We start from the raw sequence: 14,947 nt of genomic DNA, 5'->3' as shown, positions 1-14,947 counted from the left end.
GCCAAAAAGACTCTTTTCTCTCATATCATTTTGCACAGCTCATACATATGTCTATCCTGAATAAGAGAAAATAGATGAAGAAAAATAAGATTTAAATTTACTTTGTAAATGGGATGCATTTATGATCATTTAAATGAGAGATTTCCTTAAAGAACACCCTCCTACACACTAACTGTACAGTGCTCCTCTCCTGCTCCACTGATGTCCATTTCATATTGAATTTACACAGAAAGCATATGTGAAATTTCCAACATTTTCCATGATCCTTTCACTGACTTACTAATTTTATTAATGCCTTCAGTTTGTGCATCATTTAAAATAAGATATGTGCTTCAAAAAGCAAATCTTATACATAAATAGACCAAGAGATGGTTAAGCAGTTTATCCCTAAAACATGCACATCCTGTTTTTCAGGTATGTATAAGACAGGGAAATAAGCTTTAAGTATTTTCTTTGGATTAAAGACATTTGGAAATTGTTATTAAGGAAGTGGTTAAATGCAAGTGGTCGAATAGGAGATGGCAAGAGTGAACATGGACATTTTAGAAATCAGTGAAATAAAATGGATGGGAATGGGGAAATTTAATTCAGATGGCCATTATATCTACCACTGTGGGCAAGAATCCCTTAGAAGAAACAGAATAGCCTCATAGTCAATATGAGTCTGAAATGCAGTACTTGGGTGCAATCTCAAAAACAACAGAATGATCTTGGTTCATTTCCAAAGCAAACCACTCAACAGTAAGGCCTAGAGCTGAGCTGACTGTGGCTCAAATAATTATCTATTTATTGCAAAACTCAGATTTAAGTTGAAGAAAGTAGAGTAAACCACTAGGCAATTCGGGTATGACTTAAATCAAATATCATCTGCTTATCCAGTGGAAATAGACTCAAGGGATTCTATATGATAGGGTGCCTAAAGAACTACAGATGGAAGTTCATAACATTGTACAGGAGGCAGTGATCAAAAGCATCCCCCCAAAAAAGAAATGCAACAAGGCAAAATGGTTGTCTGAAGAGGTCTTACAAAGAGCTGAGAAAAGAAGAGGCGCTAAAGGCAAAGGAGAAAGGAACAGATGTACCCAACTGAATGCAGAGTTCCAGAGAATAGCAAGGAGAGATAAGAAAGCCTTCCTAAGTGATCATTGCAAAGAAATAGAGAAAAACAGTAGAATGAAAAAGACTAGAGATCTATTCAAGAAAATCAGAGATACGAAAGGAACATGTCATGCAAGATGGGCACAATAAAGGACAGAAATGGTATGGACCTAAGAAAAGCAGAAGATATTAAGAAGAGGTGGCAAGAATACACAGAAGAACTATACAAAAAAGATTTTCACGACCCAGATAATCATGATGGTGTGATCACTCACCTAGAGCCAGACATCCTGGAATGCAAAGTCAAGTGGGCCTTAGGAAGCATTATTATTAACAAAGCTAGTGGATGAGATGGAATTCCCCAGGTGAGTTATTTCAAATCCTAAAAGATGGTGCTACTAAAGTGCTGCACTCAATATGCCAGCAAATTTGGAAAACTCAGCAGTGGCCTCGGGACTGGAAAAGGTCAGTTTTCATTCCATTCCCAAAGAAAGGCAATGCCAAAGAATATTCAAACTACCATACAATCGGTTCATTTCACATGCTAGCAAGGTCATGCTCAAAATCCTCCAAGCTAGGCATCAACAGTGTGTGAACTAGGAAATTCCAGGTGTACAAACTGGATTTAGAAAAGGCAGAGGAACCAGAGATCCAATTGCCAACATCTGTTGGATCATCAAAAAAGCAAGAGAATTCCAGAAAAACATCTACTTCTGCTTCATTGACTATGCTAAAGCCTTTGACTGTGTGGATCACAACAAACTGCAGAAAATTCTTCAGGAGATGGGAATACCTGAACACCTTATCTGTCTCCTGAGAAATCTGTATGCAGGTCAAGAAGCAACAATTAGAATAGAACATGAAACAATGGGCTGCATCAAAACTGGGAAAGGAGTACATCAAGGCCGTATATTGTCACCCTGCTTATGTAACTTCTATGCAAAGTACATCATGAGAAGTGCCAGGCTGGATGAAGCACAAGCTGTAATCAAGACTGCTGGAAGGACTATCAATAACCTCAGATACACAAATGAAACCACCCTGATGGCAGAAAGTGAAAAGCAATTAAAGAACCTCTTTTTTTTTTTTCGTTCAACAAATGTTTATTGATTGCCTTTACTATTTTTTTTCTTTTTTTCATTTATTTTTATTAGTTGGAGGCTAGTTACTTTACAATATTGTTGTGGTTTTTGCCATACACTGACATGAATCAGCCATGGATTTACATGTGTTCCCCATCCTGATCCCCCCTCCCGCCTCCCTCCCCATCCCATCCCTCTGGGTCTTCCCAGTGCACCAGCCCTGAGCACTTGTCTCATGGATTCAACCTGGGCTGGTGATCTGTTTCACCCTTGATAGTATACTTGTTTCAGTGCTATTCTCTCAGAACATCCCACCCTCGCCTTCTCCCACAGAGTCCAAAAGTCTGTTCTGTACATCTGAGTCTCTTTTTCTGTTTTGCATATAGGGTTATCGTTACCATCTTTTTAAATTCCATATATATGCGTTAGTATGCTGTATTGATCTTAAAGAGCCTCTTGATGAAAGTGAAAGAAGACAGTGACAAAGCTGGCTTAAAACTCAACATTCAGAAAACTAAGATCATGGCATCTGGTCCCATCACTTCCTGGCAAATAGATGTGGAAACAATGGAAACAGTGAGAGACTTTACTTTCTTGGGCTCCAAAATCACTGCGGAGAGCGACTGCAGCCATGAAATTAAAAGACACTTGTTCCTTGGAAGAAAAGCTATAGAAATCCTAGACAGTGTATTGAAAAGCAGAGCCATCACTTTTCTGACAATTGTCCATATAGTCAAAGTCATGGTTTTTCCAGTAGTCATGTATGGATGTGAGAGTTGACCATAAAGAAGGCTGAGCACTAAAGAATTGATGCTTTCGAATTGTGGTGCTGGAGAAGGCTCTTGAGAGTCCCTTGAACTGGAAGGAGATCAAACCAGTCCATCCTAAAGGAGATCAGTCCTGAATATTCATTGGAAGGACTGATGTTGAAGCTGAAACTCCAATACTTTGGTCATCTGATGCAAAGAGCCGACTCATTGGAAAAGACCCTGATGCTGAGGAAGACTGCGGGCAGGAGGAGAAGGGGGCGACAGAGGATGAGATGGTTGGATGGCATCACCGACTCAACGGACATGAGTTTGAGCAATCTCTGGGAGATGGTGAAGTACAGGGATGCCTGGCGTGCTGCATCCATGGGGTCGCAAAGAATCAGATACCACTGAGCAACTGAACAACAACTTAATTAAGGGATGCCAAATGTTTTCATGGAACAAATGCTTTCCAGTAGAAAATGCTAATGTAATTAAAAGGCATTAGTGTTGATGAAGAGGACTCAACAAACATTTCTACTACACAAGATCACCAGGAAAAGAGCTCCAGTGGGTGGGTTGAAAATATACATCAAATAAGTGAGTTATTAATAGCTTGAATCCTTTCACTGACTTCTAAGATAGACTACATTGGATTCTTTTCCTCTAAATATTTTAAAGGATGATAGAATAAAGTAAAATATGTATACAATGGTTTCTAGGATAAACTATCTCCCTGTGCATTTCACTGAACTGAATGATACCTAGTGTGGTTTGAGAGTTAAAGAAAATAGAATAAATGGTGTGTTTAGTGAAGAGGCTGAAGATGAAGGTGGGTCTAAGGACATGCCTCCCCCTATAGGCCTTTCATAGAAGGTTACTTATCCTTCAGCATCACATATTCCTCAGGGCACACAACTGGGAGTTAGCAACTCCATACTGCCTCCAGACACATTCCACATGCCCTGTAGAAACGTAAAAGTGAAAAATCTCCTTCTCTGAGGCTCCTGACATCTAGTTATCCCTCTATCCTTCAACTTTGTTTAAAAGTACCATCTACTACCAACTTCTAGGTAAAGAGTTTCTGTCTACTGCAAGCTCTGCTACCATTCTGAGTTACTTTAATGGCTATATAAAGGGCAAACTAGGGCTTCCCAGGTGACTCAGTGGTAAAGAATCCATCTGCCAATGCAGGAGATACAGGTTCAATCCCTGGGTTGGGAAGATCCCCTGGAGAAGGAAGTGGTAACCCACTCCAGTATTCCTGCCTGGAGAATTCCAAGGACAGAGGAGCCTGGAGGGCTACCGTCCATGAGGTCACAAACAGTCAGGCATGACTTTTCAGTGACAAAACAACAACAAAGGGCAAACTATCATCATAGGCTCATTTCTCAGTTGTAATGATTAACTTCTAATACAATTAGAATCATCATTTTAGTCATTCTACTTCTGATAAATTTATTACCTGAATCTCCCTCACATAAGTAATAGTCACTTCTAATATCAAACTCTCTTTTCCTTCTAGCTTTAGGCAATCATCCCCACAATATCTGCTATTTCACCTAATATACACACTTTTGTTTGAATATATTCATTTTATTCTATTCTTTCGTCTCATTCTGCATTCATTTACCCATTTTGAACCACACAGCCTGTATAGAAATTTCAGTAATCCAATGTCTAGTAGACACTGATAGAAATGGGGGAAAGGAAATAAAGAAATGGAATTTTTGTTCAAATCATTATGGGCAAATTACATTTACTATCCATTCCTGAGGGCCTACCCCCATATTTTTAAATTTTATCTTTTGCTCTAATTTTTATTTTTTAATTTTATCACCAGATAAACATGGTCTCTTGTAGATCTAAGAGGAACTAGAGCTTCCTGAACAAAGGAGATACAAAAAGAACAACAACAAAAATAAATCTTTACAGAAGGTAACTAAAGCTAATTTCAAAACAATTCATTCTTGAATATTTAAAAACTAGTAAGACAGTTTTTCATACCAGAGTTATGGCATAGAAACCAGAGTGTCAAAACTATACTGAGCACAGATCTACAAGTCTAAAGAATATGAAGAAAAAAAAATAGCAGATTGAAGAACCCTGAATTCGGCATCTAACATATAGTAGGTACTCAAAAAGTTTTTATCAGGAGTGCTTACATAAACAGTGTTATAGAAGTTCTTGAACAGGTAGACTGAGTGAGTATATAATTCCCTTCCCGTGACCATCCCATAGTTTATCTGTTTTTTGTGGGTACTTTCAACCATCCTCATGGTATCTGCAATCATCTGTATGCTGATGACTCCCAACTATGTAAGAGTCCCCTAACTTCTGGATTCTTAAATCCATGTGCCTACTAAATGTGTCCAATTGTATGTTCCACCAGCCCCATATTCCACAATGAAGCTTTTTATTTCTTCCTCCAAATATATACCCTCTCCTATATTTTCTTAACTTAGTTAAGTGCACCACCCAAGGCAGTAACTCAGGTAGCATTCTACACTTCTCTCTTTATCAATGAAAAGTGAAACTGAAAGGTGCTCAGTCATGTCCAACTCTTTGCGACCCCATGGACTATACAGTCCATGGAATTCTCCAGGCCAGAATACTGGGGTGGGTAGCCTTTCCCTTCTCTAAGGGATCTTCCCAACCCAAGGATTGAAAACAAGTCTCTTGCATTGCAGGTGAATTCTTTTATAGCTAAGCCACAAGGGAAACCCAAATTCATCAATGATCCTACTCATTTTACTTCCCATATATTCTTGAAACTGTTATCTACTCTTTCTCCATATCATCACCACCGCAAGGAATTATCTCATCATCTCTCACACGACTATTGCAGTAGAATGAGTCTATCTCAAGTAGTCTATCTCAAATCTATCTCAAGTCCACGGTATTTTATCTAAATGTCAACTCTATGTTTGTTTGGTTTTTTTTTCCTTAGCCTTAAGATCTCACAGTGGAATCTCACAACATACAGTATAAATTCATCCATAAACTATGTTTTATATCCCTATCCATCTACACCCTGCATTTTACCTTGTCTTATTTTACATGGAGCTGCAGGTTTGATCCCTGGGTTGGGAACATCCCCAGAGAAGGAGATGGCAATCCACTCCAGGATTCTTGCTTGGGAAATCCCATGGACAGAGGAGCCTGGCGAACTGCAGCCCAGAGGGTCACAAATGAGTTGGGCAGGTCTTGGCAACTAAACCACCATCACAGTGGGAAAAAAAAATAAAAAGCACTGTTTTACCCATCTACACCATGCTGCTAAGCCTCTCACATGTTTGTGCTGGATTTTTTTTTTTCTGACTGCCTACCTTTCTCTTCATAATGTATTCCTTCTCATTTTTGACGATTTACTGTAGGATCATATCTTGCTGAAGTTTTTCCAGTCCTCCTAGTATGGGTTAAGAGTCCTTCTTGAATGTTTCTACAATAAAACTTCTCACTTTCTTTAAAAATTATCTGTTTACAATTCATCATCCCACTCCAGATTGTGAACATATCAATGAGTTACCCACATGCTCCTTATCACAGTCCCTTGCACATAGAGTATTCAGTAAATAGGAAAGCTGTAAATTAAACCCAAACAAGGGAACACAATGTAAAGTTAATAAGTCATAGTCTTGTTTCTAAAATTATTGACATTGTTACTTATATGGAGGTTGAATGGATATAAGATGAGCTTAGGAATCAGAGGCACAAACTCTCATCCTGGGTTCCCTACTCATAAACCATGTGGGCCTGGGTTTACTCATGTTCATTCTCAATGCCTCCCTCTTTAGGATGATAATAGCACCTACTCTTTAGGGTAGTTTTAAGAACTGAGGATAATATAGCAAAAAGAACCTGGTACACTCAATATTCTGTTATCACTATTTCTTTTTAGAACTTTTTAAAATGAAAGTATAGCTGATTCACATTGTGTCAGTCTCTTGTGTATAACAAAGCGATTAAGGCATTTACATATATATATAGTTCTTATTATTTTTATTGTGACCTTGAAAATAATTACAAAGCATTTTATTTGAAAAGTGAGTCAATATTTGTAAAGTACTTAAAACAGTCCTCACAAGCATGTGCATGTGTGTGGACACATGTGGACACGTGCATGTGTACCTAAGTTTAAATAGGTGCCTAAAAGATAAATGAACTTATTACATAAGAGAAATAAATTTCACTGACATTTTATTAATTATACATTCTGAAGAGCTTCAACTATTTTTAGTTGATGTTTCTTTATTTTTTAAAAGCCCAAATAGAAAGAATTATGCAGCTGCAGCAGAGACTATAAAAGCATTATTAGCCACTTTAAACTGTACATTATTGTTGAGTGGAATAACGCATAAGTGAATGAATGAAAATGTGGTCTATTTAGGCATCTGGTAAACATACTTAAGCTGTAATTATAGTTATAGACAGGAAGAGGGAGGGTCCCATCTGATAGCAAAGATGAGCTTCCCAGTCTATAAGTGACAGTCTGTAAATTCACCTTACTCTGAAAACAAGAACTATTTGGAAGTTCCAAATAAGTCTAATGTATCCCTTGCTTTACTAGAATTAAGTTGGGACTTCTATTTTTATATTATTTATAAATTTTTTTATCAAAACGGAATGGGTTAGGAGAGAATAGAATGTTTAGGATCTGTTTCATAAGCAGGGGCACTTGCGTGTGTGTGTGTGTGTGTGTGTGTGTGTGTGTGTGTGTGTGTGTGTGTGTGTGTGTGTGTGTGTGTGTGTGTGTGTGTGTGTGTGTGTACATAAGCGAGACAGAGAGAAGAGTTTTGAACAGGAAGTGTAGATGTCCTAAGTTATCTATTAAAAGATTTAAATTAACTGGAAATTAGCCTAACAGAAGATGTTAAAAAATACTTCAAGGACCCCTTTGTAAGGAATCATAAATAATTCTACTATTCTATTAATATTCTCTTAAATTAATCTCCAAAGCCATTTTCTGGCCGTGTAACTCAATTCACAGATAAATACAAAAAGCTTCCCACTGCAGTGTGAATGTCCTTTGATGATCGGTACTTCACAGGGGATCCTCTTCTAAGGTGTCTTTTTTGGTGCAGTAAAGGCTGCTCAATCTAGTCTTTAAGTTCTTTTCCTCTCTTCTTTATGGCCTAGACCTAAAGTTACTGAGTACATACTGCCTTCTCTCCTTCCTTCTCCCAAAAGATGGTGAGCTCTACGAGGCAACACCTGTGGGTTAATTATCTCTCTATCCCCAGAACAAAGCCCAATTTCTAGAATTTAATAGATGCTCAACTAACATCTACTGAAGAAGGTGATCTATTTTGCTTCATTTAATAGGCCATTTCACTTTCACTCAGATGCTAAATACTTTTAACATCTTAGAAGAAATCAGCGTTATGAGGAAGGCCTTTATCCCAGGACAAATAATGATGATAATTCTACTGCTTATTGTTTTATTTAATATTAATAGTGAAACAGAAGGAAAAGAAACTTTTCTAAAATGTAACTATATCAAGGGCAAACAAGTCTTCTGAAAGTAAGACACTCTATCACTACCTGCTGAATACCAGGAACATGGATGACATGGCACCAGGTCAGGCTCCTGATTTAGGAGGGAAAATGTAATAAACACAGTAAATCTTAAGAGTCTTGGACCCTTACAAGCTCTACAGACGATTCCTCTCAACTAGGTAGGCTTGTGATTCTGGTCAGGTTAGTTAAGTAAGTCTGTTTCCTCATTTGGCAAATGAAGATAACAGTGCCTCTTTAATTAGCCCCACAGGCTTAAACTGATGAATAAAAGAGAGATTATTTCTGTGAAAGCATGTAGGCTCTGAAAACTGGCATACAAATACAAGGGCTCATCTTGATGCACCATGTAGCTGACAAATGTTGGAAATCACAAATTTTAGTTGAAACTTCTAGTACCTTCCAGGTGCGCTGAATTGCCAACTCTGATGTAAAAGCTGTTTGAACCACCCTCCACAATGCAGGCAGCAGAGTACTGACGGTCACACGTCAGTTTAAAGGTTGTATAAACCTCCTACATGGAAGGAACATCTCTTTTCTTTTGGCATCACCAGTTTCCAGTATAACACACAGACATAGTAGTACTCAGTGAAGGTTCATTAATGACACAGATGACTTTTTAAACTAGGAGGCAACACATTATAATAGCTAAAAGTGCAGGTTCTGAATTTAGCTTCCTGTGTTCAAATCCTTGATCAGTCTGCTCAATCCTTATAATCTTAGGTTTCTGCTTTGGTAAAATGGATATAATAATAATAAAAAAAAAAAGAGGCTCTGCCACGAGTTGTTGCCAGGACTGCATTTAGGTCAAATTCCAGCATCATGACTGACACATGGTAAACATTAAGTAAATTCTGATTTACTGACATTCATCTTTTCGTTAGATGCTATGAATTATGTTCCTTTTACCATAGATTATTAAATATGATCAATAGGCAATTTAAAAGGGTAGACCGCATGTGGTTCAACCAAGAAGTAACAAAATGGCCCTGTAGTGTGATCCGCATACCATCTACAGCATCACCAGTCAGCCACCACGGTGAAAGCAGGGGCCCCGTTCAGCTGCGGGGCCACCCTCCAGAGCCCAGCTCTCCCTCAGCCCAGCCAGTGAAGCCCACAATCACATCTTTCTGTTTGCTCCTGTCCTTGTTCACGCTCACCAGGTACAAAGACAGGAGGCTGGCCCAGCACAAGTCGGAAATAGAGTGTTTCACCCCCAAAGGGAGTATGGGGAATGGTGGGAGAGCAACCATGAGCAGGTAAGCAAAACGTGAGTGGCCTGAGGTGGTGTGAACTACGTGTCTGCAAGCTGCAGGAACAGGTGGCTCCCTGGCCCGGGTCCTTGCCCAGCCCTGCCTCCCAGGCAGTGTGTCCAACCTGGGCCTCCGCCCCGGTTTGATTTGCAAAACCCACACCGTCCTCACAAGAAGTGACGGGAGCCTCCTGTCCCAGACGCTGCTGTTCCCCAGGGCTGTGCGCTTTGCATGTCTGAAGCCTTAGCTCACAGTCAGTGGCCCTGTGGATCTTAACGTACTGGTCAAACGCTTCTGTGGAGTTTGCAAAGTGGAAGAGATGGGAGGAAACTCAGAACCATCCAGTCGCTTGACAAAAATTAAACAGCAAAAACCTAGGACTGGTTTTGAGGGAAGGACTGCAATGGAGGGAAAGATTCAGCCCTGATCTCACAAGCCTGGGAATTAATCTAACTTGCACTGAGTCAAAAGTCAACTCATAGCCAAGGGCAAACGCCAGGCCAAACAAGCGAACCACAGAGGCCAGCGGCTCTTTGTGAACGGACATCAGGAAAGCTAGTCCTCCTCTAGCTACTGTAGCTTTGCAGCTCCCTTCCTCCTCTGTGTTTGGTGGTGAACGCCCCGTGTTGCTGCGCTCTGCATGTTCCTTCCCACGAGGCCTTCCCAATCGAGCTGTGCCCAGGAAACGGGGGTACTTGGAATTATGAGCATCGACTGAGCTGTGTTGCATGAAATAATCGTGCTTTATTGCATGGGACTGGGTTTCAAAGAAGAGGGCTCTGGAGATAAAGACTGTCAAGGCTGGCATTAAATGGTCCCAGGAGGCTGGAGGAGCCCTGAGTTGGGAAACTGATCACCACGAACTAGCTCCCCACCCCTAATTTGTTATAGCATTTCCCAGTCCATCTGTCTGTTGCGTGGAAGGGAAGCTCTCGCAAATCGGCCTGGGTTAAAGGAAAGGGGATGTGCAGAGAGTGCAGTATGCACACACGTGTGTGCATGTGCTGAGAGCAGAGCAACGAGAGAATCCAATCCCACTGAACTTTCACTCCCCAACACTGTTCGATTCCGCGGCAGTGGGTTTCTTTTGGTTTCCAAAATAATGCCTAAGTTTCTACAAGGACACTGGCACAACTTTTGGAAGGCCATTCACACTGCAGTCTGTGAAAATGGTGTCCTGACCTGTGCGGTGTATAGCCTGAGTCATTGTTCCTAGCAGCCTGGTCAAGAGCTTGACTGACTTCATCCACTGCTCCCAGCACAAGACAGTGAGAGCATGTGTATGTGTAGGCACGTACGTGTGCACACGGGTGTATCTGATGGCCTTATGCCCCTGTATACGGCCGTCTTTAGATCCCAGTGTATCTGGAAGATAACCACCAATGGATCATTTTGTGGGGGTCACTCAACAGACTGGTACTGGGGCTCCTAGTGTCCTTCCATTCAGATGTGAGAAAGTGGTGTAATTCCTGTACTTGAAAACCATCCAGACAGTGTCAGGGTTGGCAGGACAAGGTGAAAACACTGTCCCAGACGAGCACAGGGGCTCTGTCCAAAGTGCCTTCTGATTTGAAGCACTGTCTCGGATGGACCTCCCAAACCTAGCAAACCTGACTGCCTGTCAAATACACTGAGGCAAAGATGGATAACACGGATCTAGAGTATATAGCACAGGGCACTCTGCTCCACGTCATGTGGCAGCCTGGATGGGAGGGGAGTTTGGGGGCGAGTGGATACATGTATACGTATGGCTGAGTCCCTTTGCTGTTTCCCTGAAACTATCACCACATTGTTAATCGGCTTTACCACAATACAAAATAAAAAGTTAAAATATATATATATATATACACTGAAGCAAAACCTAGGAATCTGTAGTGTAACAAGTTTCCAAGGTCATTCTGATTTAGTCAGTCCATAAACTTGTGTTTTGAAATAATCCATTTGTGTACGAGATGACGTGGAGCTATTCATGGCAAACATCAGGTTTCAATTCTGTCATGCAGTATTCTCAAGAGGGTTTGGTCAGCGCCTCGAACTCTCAAGTCTGATCAGACTAGTGATTAATTTGCTCAAGGCTGCCTTGATTGAAAACAGGTGAGAAGACAGAGCGTGAGTAAGGGGACACCAGCTTCCTTGGTTCAGGTCCAGATCTACAAAGGTAGCCACGCAGGGTGTCTACACTGGAATGGTCTGTTTCCCTACAATAGGAAGACATCATTTAGCATTTGTTTGTATAAAGCCAAGGTAATGGCGAGGCTTATTACACTGATATGTCCTGGCAGGCAGAGGGGAACAGTGTACGTTGCGCCAAAGACAGTTCCGTTGGAGCAAACACCTTAGCCCCACAGATTAAGAACAGTTAAGAAGAAACAAATGACCTTCCCTTCCTACTTTTTCTTCTCATTTCTTTAGCATCAAGTAAAAACTGACAGAGAGAAAGAGTCTATGGAAGGAGTCCTTATAGTTGTTCATATCAATATGCACACCAATATATTTACCCAGAAGAAATAAGCTTAACATGAATATTAAGAGAAAGATATTAAGATACCAGAGGGAAGACCACTGCAGTGTAAACTATTTCTAAATAAGGGGTTAGAGTAGTTAATCTCAAGTTGCTTGCTCAGAAATAGAAATGGAAGGGCTGGAAACAGAATACCTACACAAGACTTTGGTAGATACGTTTTGTATCCGCTGATAAGCCCTCTTTCTTATCCACTCCCACTCCGTCCCCCAGTTGCTTCCCAGAGTCACAGGCAGGCATCATGTTTACTCTGCAAACACTGGGGGTGATTCTGTGGCCACCATCAAGCCCAGCCAGTCCCAGGGAGGGGCTAAGGGAAGCTCAAACCACCACAGAAAACCAGGAATGTCAACCTGCAACTCACAAACTACAGAGTGGGCTGGATCCTATGAATTTACGCCCAGGGCAGTCCTTGTGAGCCACACTGCTTAGCAGGAGAGGAGGAGCAATTGTACAAGGCATGCAGTCACAGCCCAGCAGAACAGCGTGACCTTGTCAGCAGCGCTGGCAGGGCCTGGAGACAACGCCTCCCCCTCCCTCCTCCTCCTATCCCCTCCCACGCTTGGAAAGGAATCGGAACGCTGTATGTCCCCAGAACAGTCTAGCTTCCTGAAACACTATGTCGCTGTTTTCCCTTTGGGTGAACTTTCTTTTTCCGTCTGACTGTAGCATAATTTGTCATTTGTTCATACTTTAACAGTGGACAGTCTGTGTTTCAGAGTAATCTTCCTGATTGCAGGAGGAGTGAAAGAGAGTCCTAAACAGGGAGATGCTCTAAGAAAGGGGAATTCTCTAAACTCTGTAACGTGGGAGTTCATACAGAGATGATTCACCCCCAGGAATGACTAGAACCTCAACAATGAATGTCATCACCGCCCGTCTCAGCAGGGGGATTCCACTTCTGTGCTTCTTAAGTCTGCATTCTGATGTGCTCATGTTAGACTCCGTGATGGAGAGGCACAGCCACTCTGAGTCTCCCAGTCTCTGAGAAAGGGCCCTCCTTCAACAAATGAAATAGATCTAAAGCCCATTCAGTGCTTGAGGGAAGGAGGGTGGTAAGGGGTGATTTTTACTGTTGTTATGTCATGATATCAATTATGTGAAAGAAAGATCAATCCCCAATCAGTTGATTAACTGATTTTCACCTAGTAGATGCAGCATCTAATATTAGTGGGTATAAATATCTAATAATTCCTTGGAGAATCCAGTAACAATGACATCATAAGAGTCATTATTAAATGAATAAGGAGCTCAGATTTGAAAGTAACCCCAAAACATGATATCTGTGCTAGGATTCTTTTGCCTTTCATTCATTCAATTATTTCTTCCTCCATATAATGCTCATTATTGAGCTTCTACTATGAGTCAAGCACTGACAAGACTCAAGGTGAATGGATGACCAAGTCAAGACTAATGCCTTTGAAAATTCACTGTCCACTGAGGAACAGAGTCAGAAAAACAGATCACTGCAAAGCAATGTGGAACTCTTCCCCCCAAAAATAATTATTTATCAGATTAACTCCTCATTTAGTATAAATAGTAACCTATGCCAATGCAAACAGAATTAAGAGTAATAGAAACTAAATAATAATAAATGTTCAGAAATGGCTAGACACACAGTTATACAAAATTCAGAGTCCATAAAATGCTCCAATCAAAAGACATAGAGTGGCAGATTGTTTAAAAAAGAAAAGCCTACAACATGTGGCCTACAAGAGACCCACTTTGGGGCAGAGCACACAAACAGACTGAAAGTAAGGGGTTAGAAAAAATATTTCATGCAAACGGAAATGACAAAAAAACAGGGGTCCGAATACTCATATCAGAAAAAAGACGTTACAACAAAAGCCATAAAGAAAAACTTCAGGGCCCATAGAAGAGAGAGAGTCCGGCTTTGCAGCATAGCAGAGGCCAGCTGGTTGCTGAGCAATAGGTGAGGATAGCTGCAATAGTCTTGTCTTCATTCCTCCCCAACATCAACTTCAAATTAACATTCTAACATATTCAGAGATATTCTAAAACAAATAAAACTAATAACAATTGCTGCCATTATTGTAATTACTGTGCATCAGACACTGGTAGTCCCTTCACAAATGTTATACATCAAGTTCTCACAAAAACATTATAAGCAAGATATTTTTCCTTTCCATGGGACATATGAGATCATAACAGTATTTGTCTTTCTCTAGCTTATTTCACTTAATATAATGCCCTCGCATTTCATCCATGTTGTCATAAATGGCAAGATTTCCTTCTATTTCTAAATAGAATAAGTTGAATATTATTTTTTAACCACATTTTCTTTATCCATTTGTCCACCAATGGACTCAGTGCTAGTGCTAAGTCGCTTCAGTCGTGTCCGACTCTGCGACTCCATGGATTGTAGCCCACCAGGCTCCTCTGTCCTTGGGATTCTCCAGGCAAGAATACTGGCGTGGTTGCCAGTTCCTCCTCCAGGGGAGCTTCCTGACCCAGGGACTGAACCCACATCTCTTACACCTCCTGCCTTTGCAGGTGGGTTCTTTGCCACTAGTGCCACCTGGGAAGCCCATGGACTCTTACATTGCTTCCATATTTTGGCCATTGTAAATACTGCTACAACAGACATGGGGGTACAGATATCTTTTCAAGATACTGATTTCATTTCTTTGGGATTAATACCCAGTAGTGGAATTGCTGGATTCATATGATAGTGTGATTTTTTAATTTTTTGAGCAGCCTCCAAAG

At 40.7% G+C, this 14,947-nt stretch overlaps 1 protein-coding gene and 1 long non-coding RNA gene across 3 annotated transcripts in view; one reads left to right on the top strand and one right to left on the bottom strand.

Annotated features, from left to right (window-relative positions):
* The window catches only part of GRM5 (glutamate metabotropic receptor 5), a 597,259-nt gene that overhangs the window by 564,843 nt on the left and 17,469 nt on the right, over positions 1–14,947 (top strand). Inside the window, exon 9 of one of the 2 annotated variants that reach the window (XM_043876463.1) lies at positions 9,610–9,705. The exons of the other annotated variant lie outside the window; for it this stretch is intronic. Within the exon in view, the coding sequence (XP_043732398.1) occupies positions 9,610–9,705 (96 nt within the window). The remainder of the gene's footprint in view (positions 1–9,609; positions 9,706–14,947) is intronic. 2 annotated transcript variants of the gene reach the window in all.
* The window catches only part of LOC122676914, a 262,627-nt gene that overhangs the window by 234,853 nt on the left and 12,827 nt on the right, over positions 1–14,947 (bottom strand). The gene's annotated exons all lie outside the window — the stretch shown is intronic.

The sequence above is a fragment of the Cervus elaphus genome, chromosome 2 (assembly GCF_910594005.1).
Source record: "Cervus elaphus chromosome 2, mCerEla1.1, whole genome shotgun sequence".
Lineage (NCBI taxonomy): Eukaryota > Metazoa > Chordata > Mammalia > Artiodactyla > Cervidae > Cervus > Cervus elaphus.
Note: the sequence above shows the minus strand (reverse complement) of the source record. Positions and strands in the feature narration are given on the sequence as shown.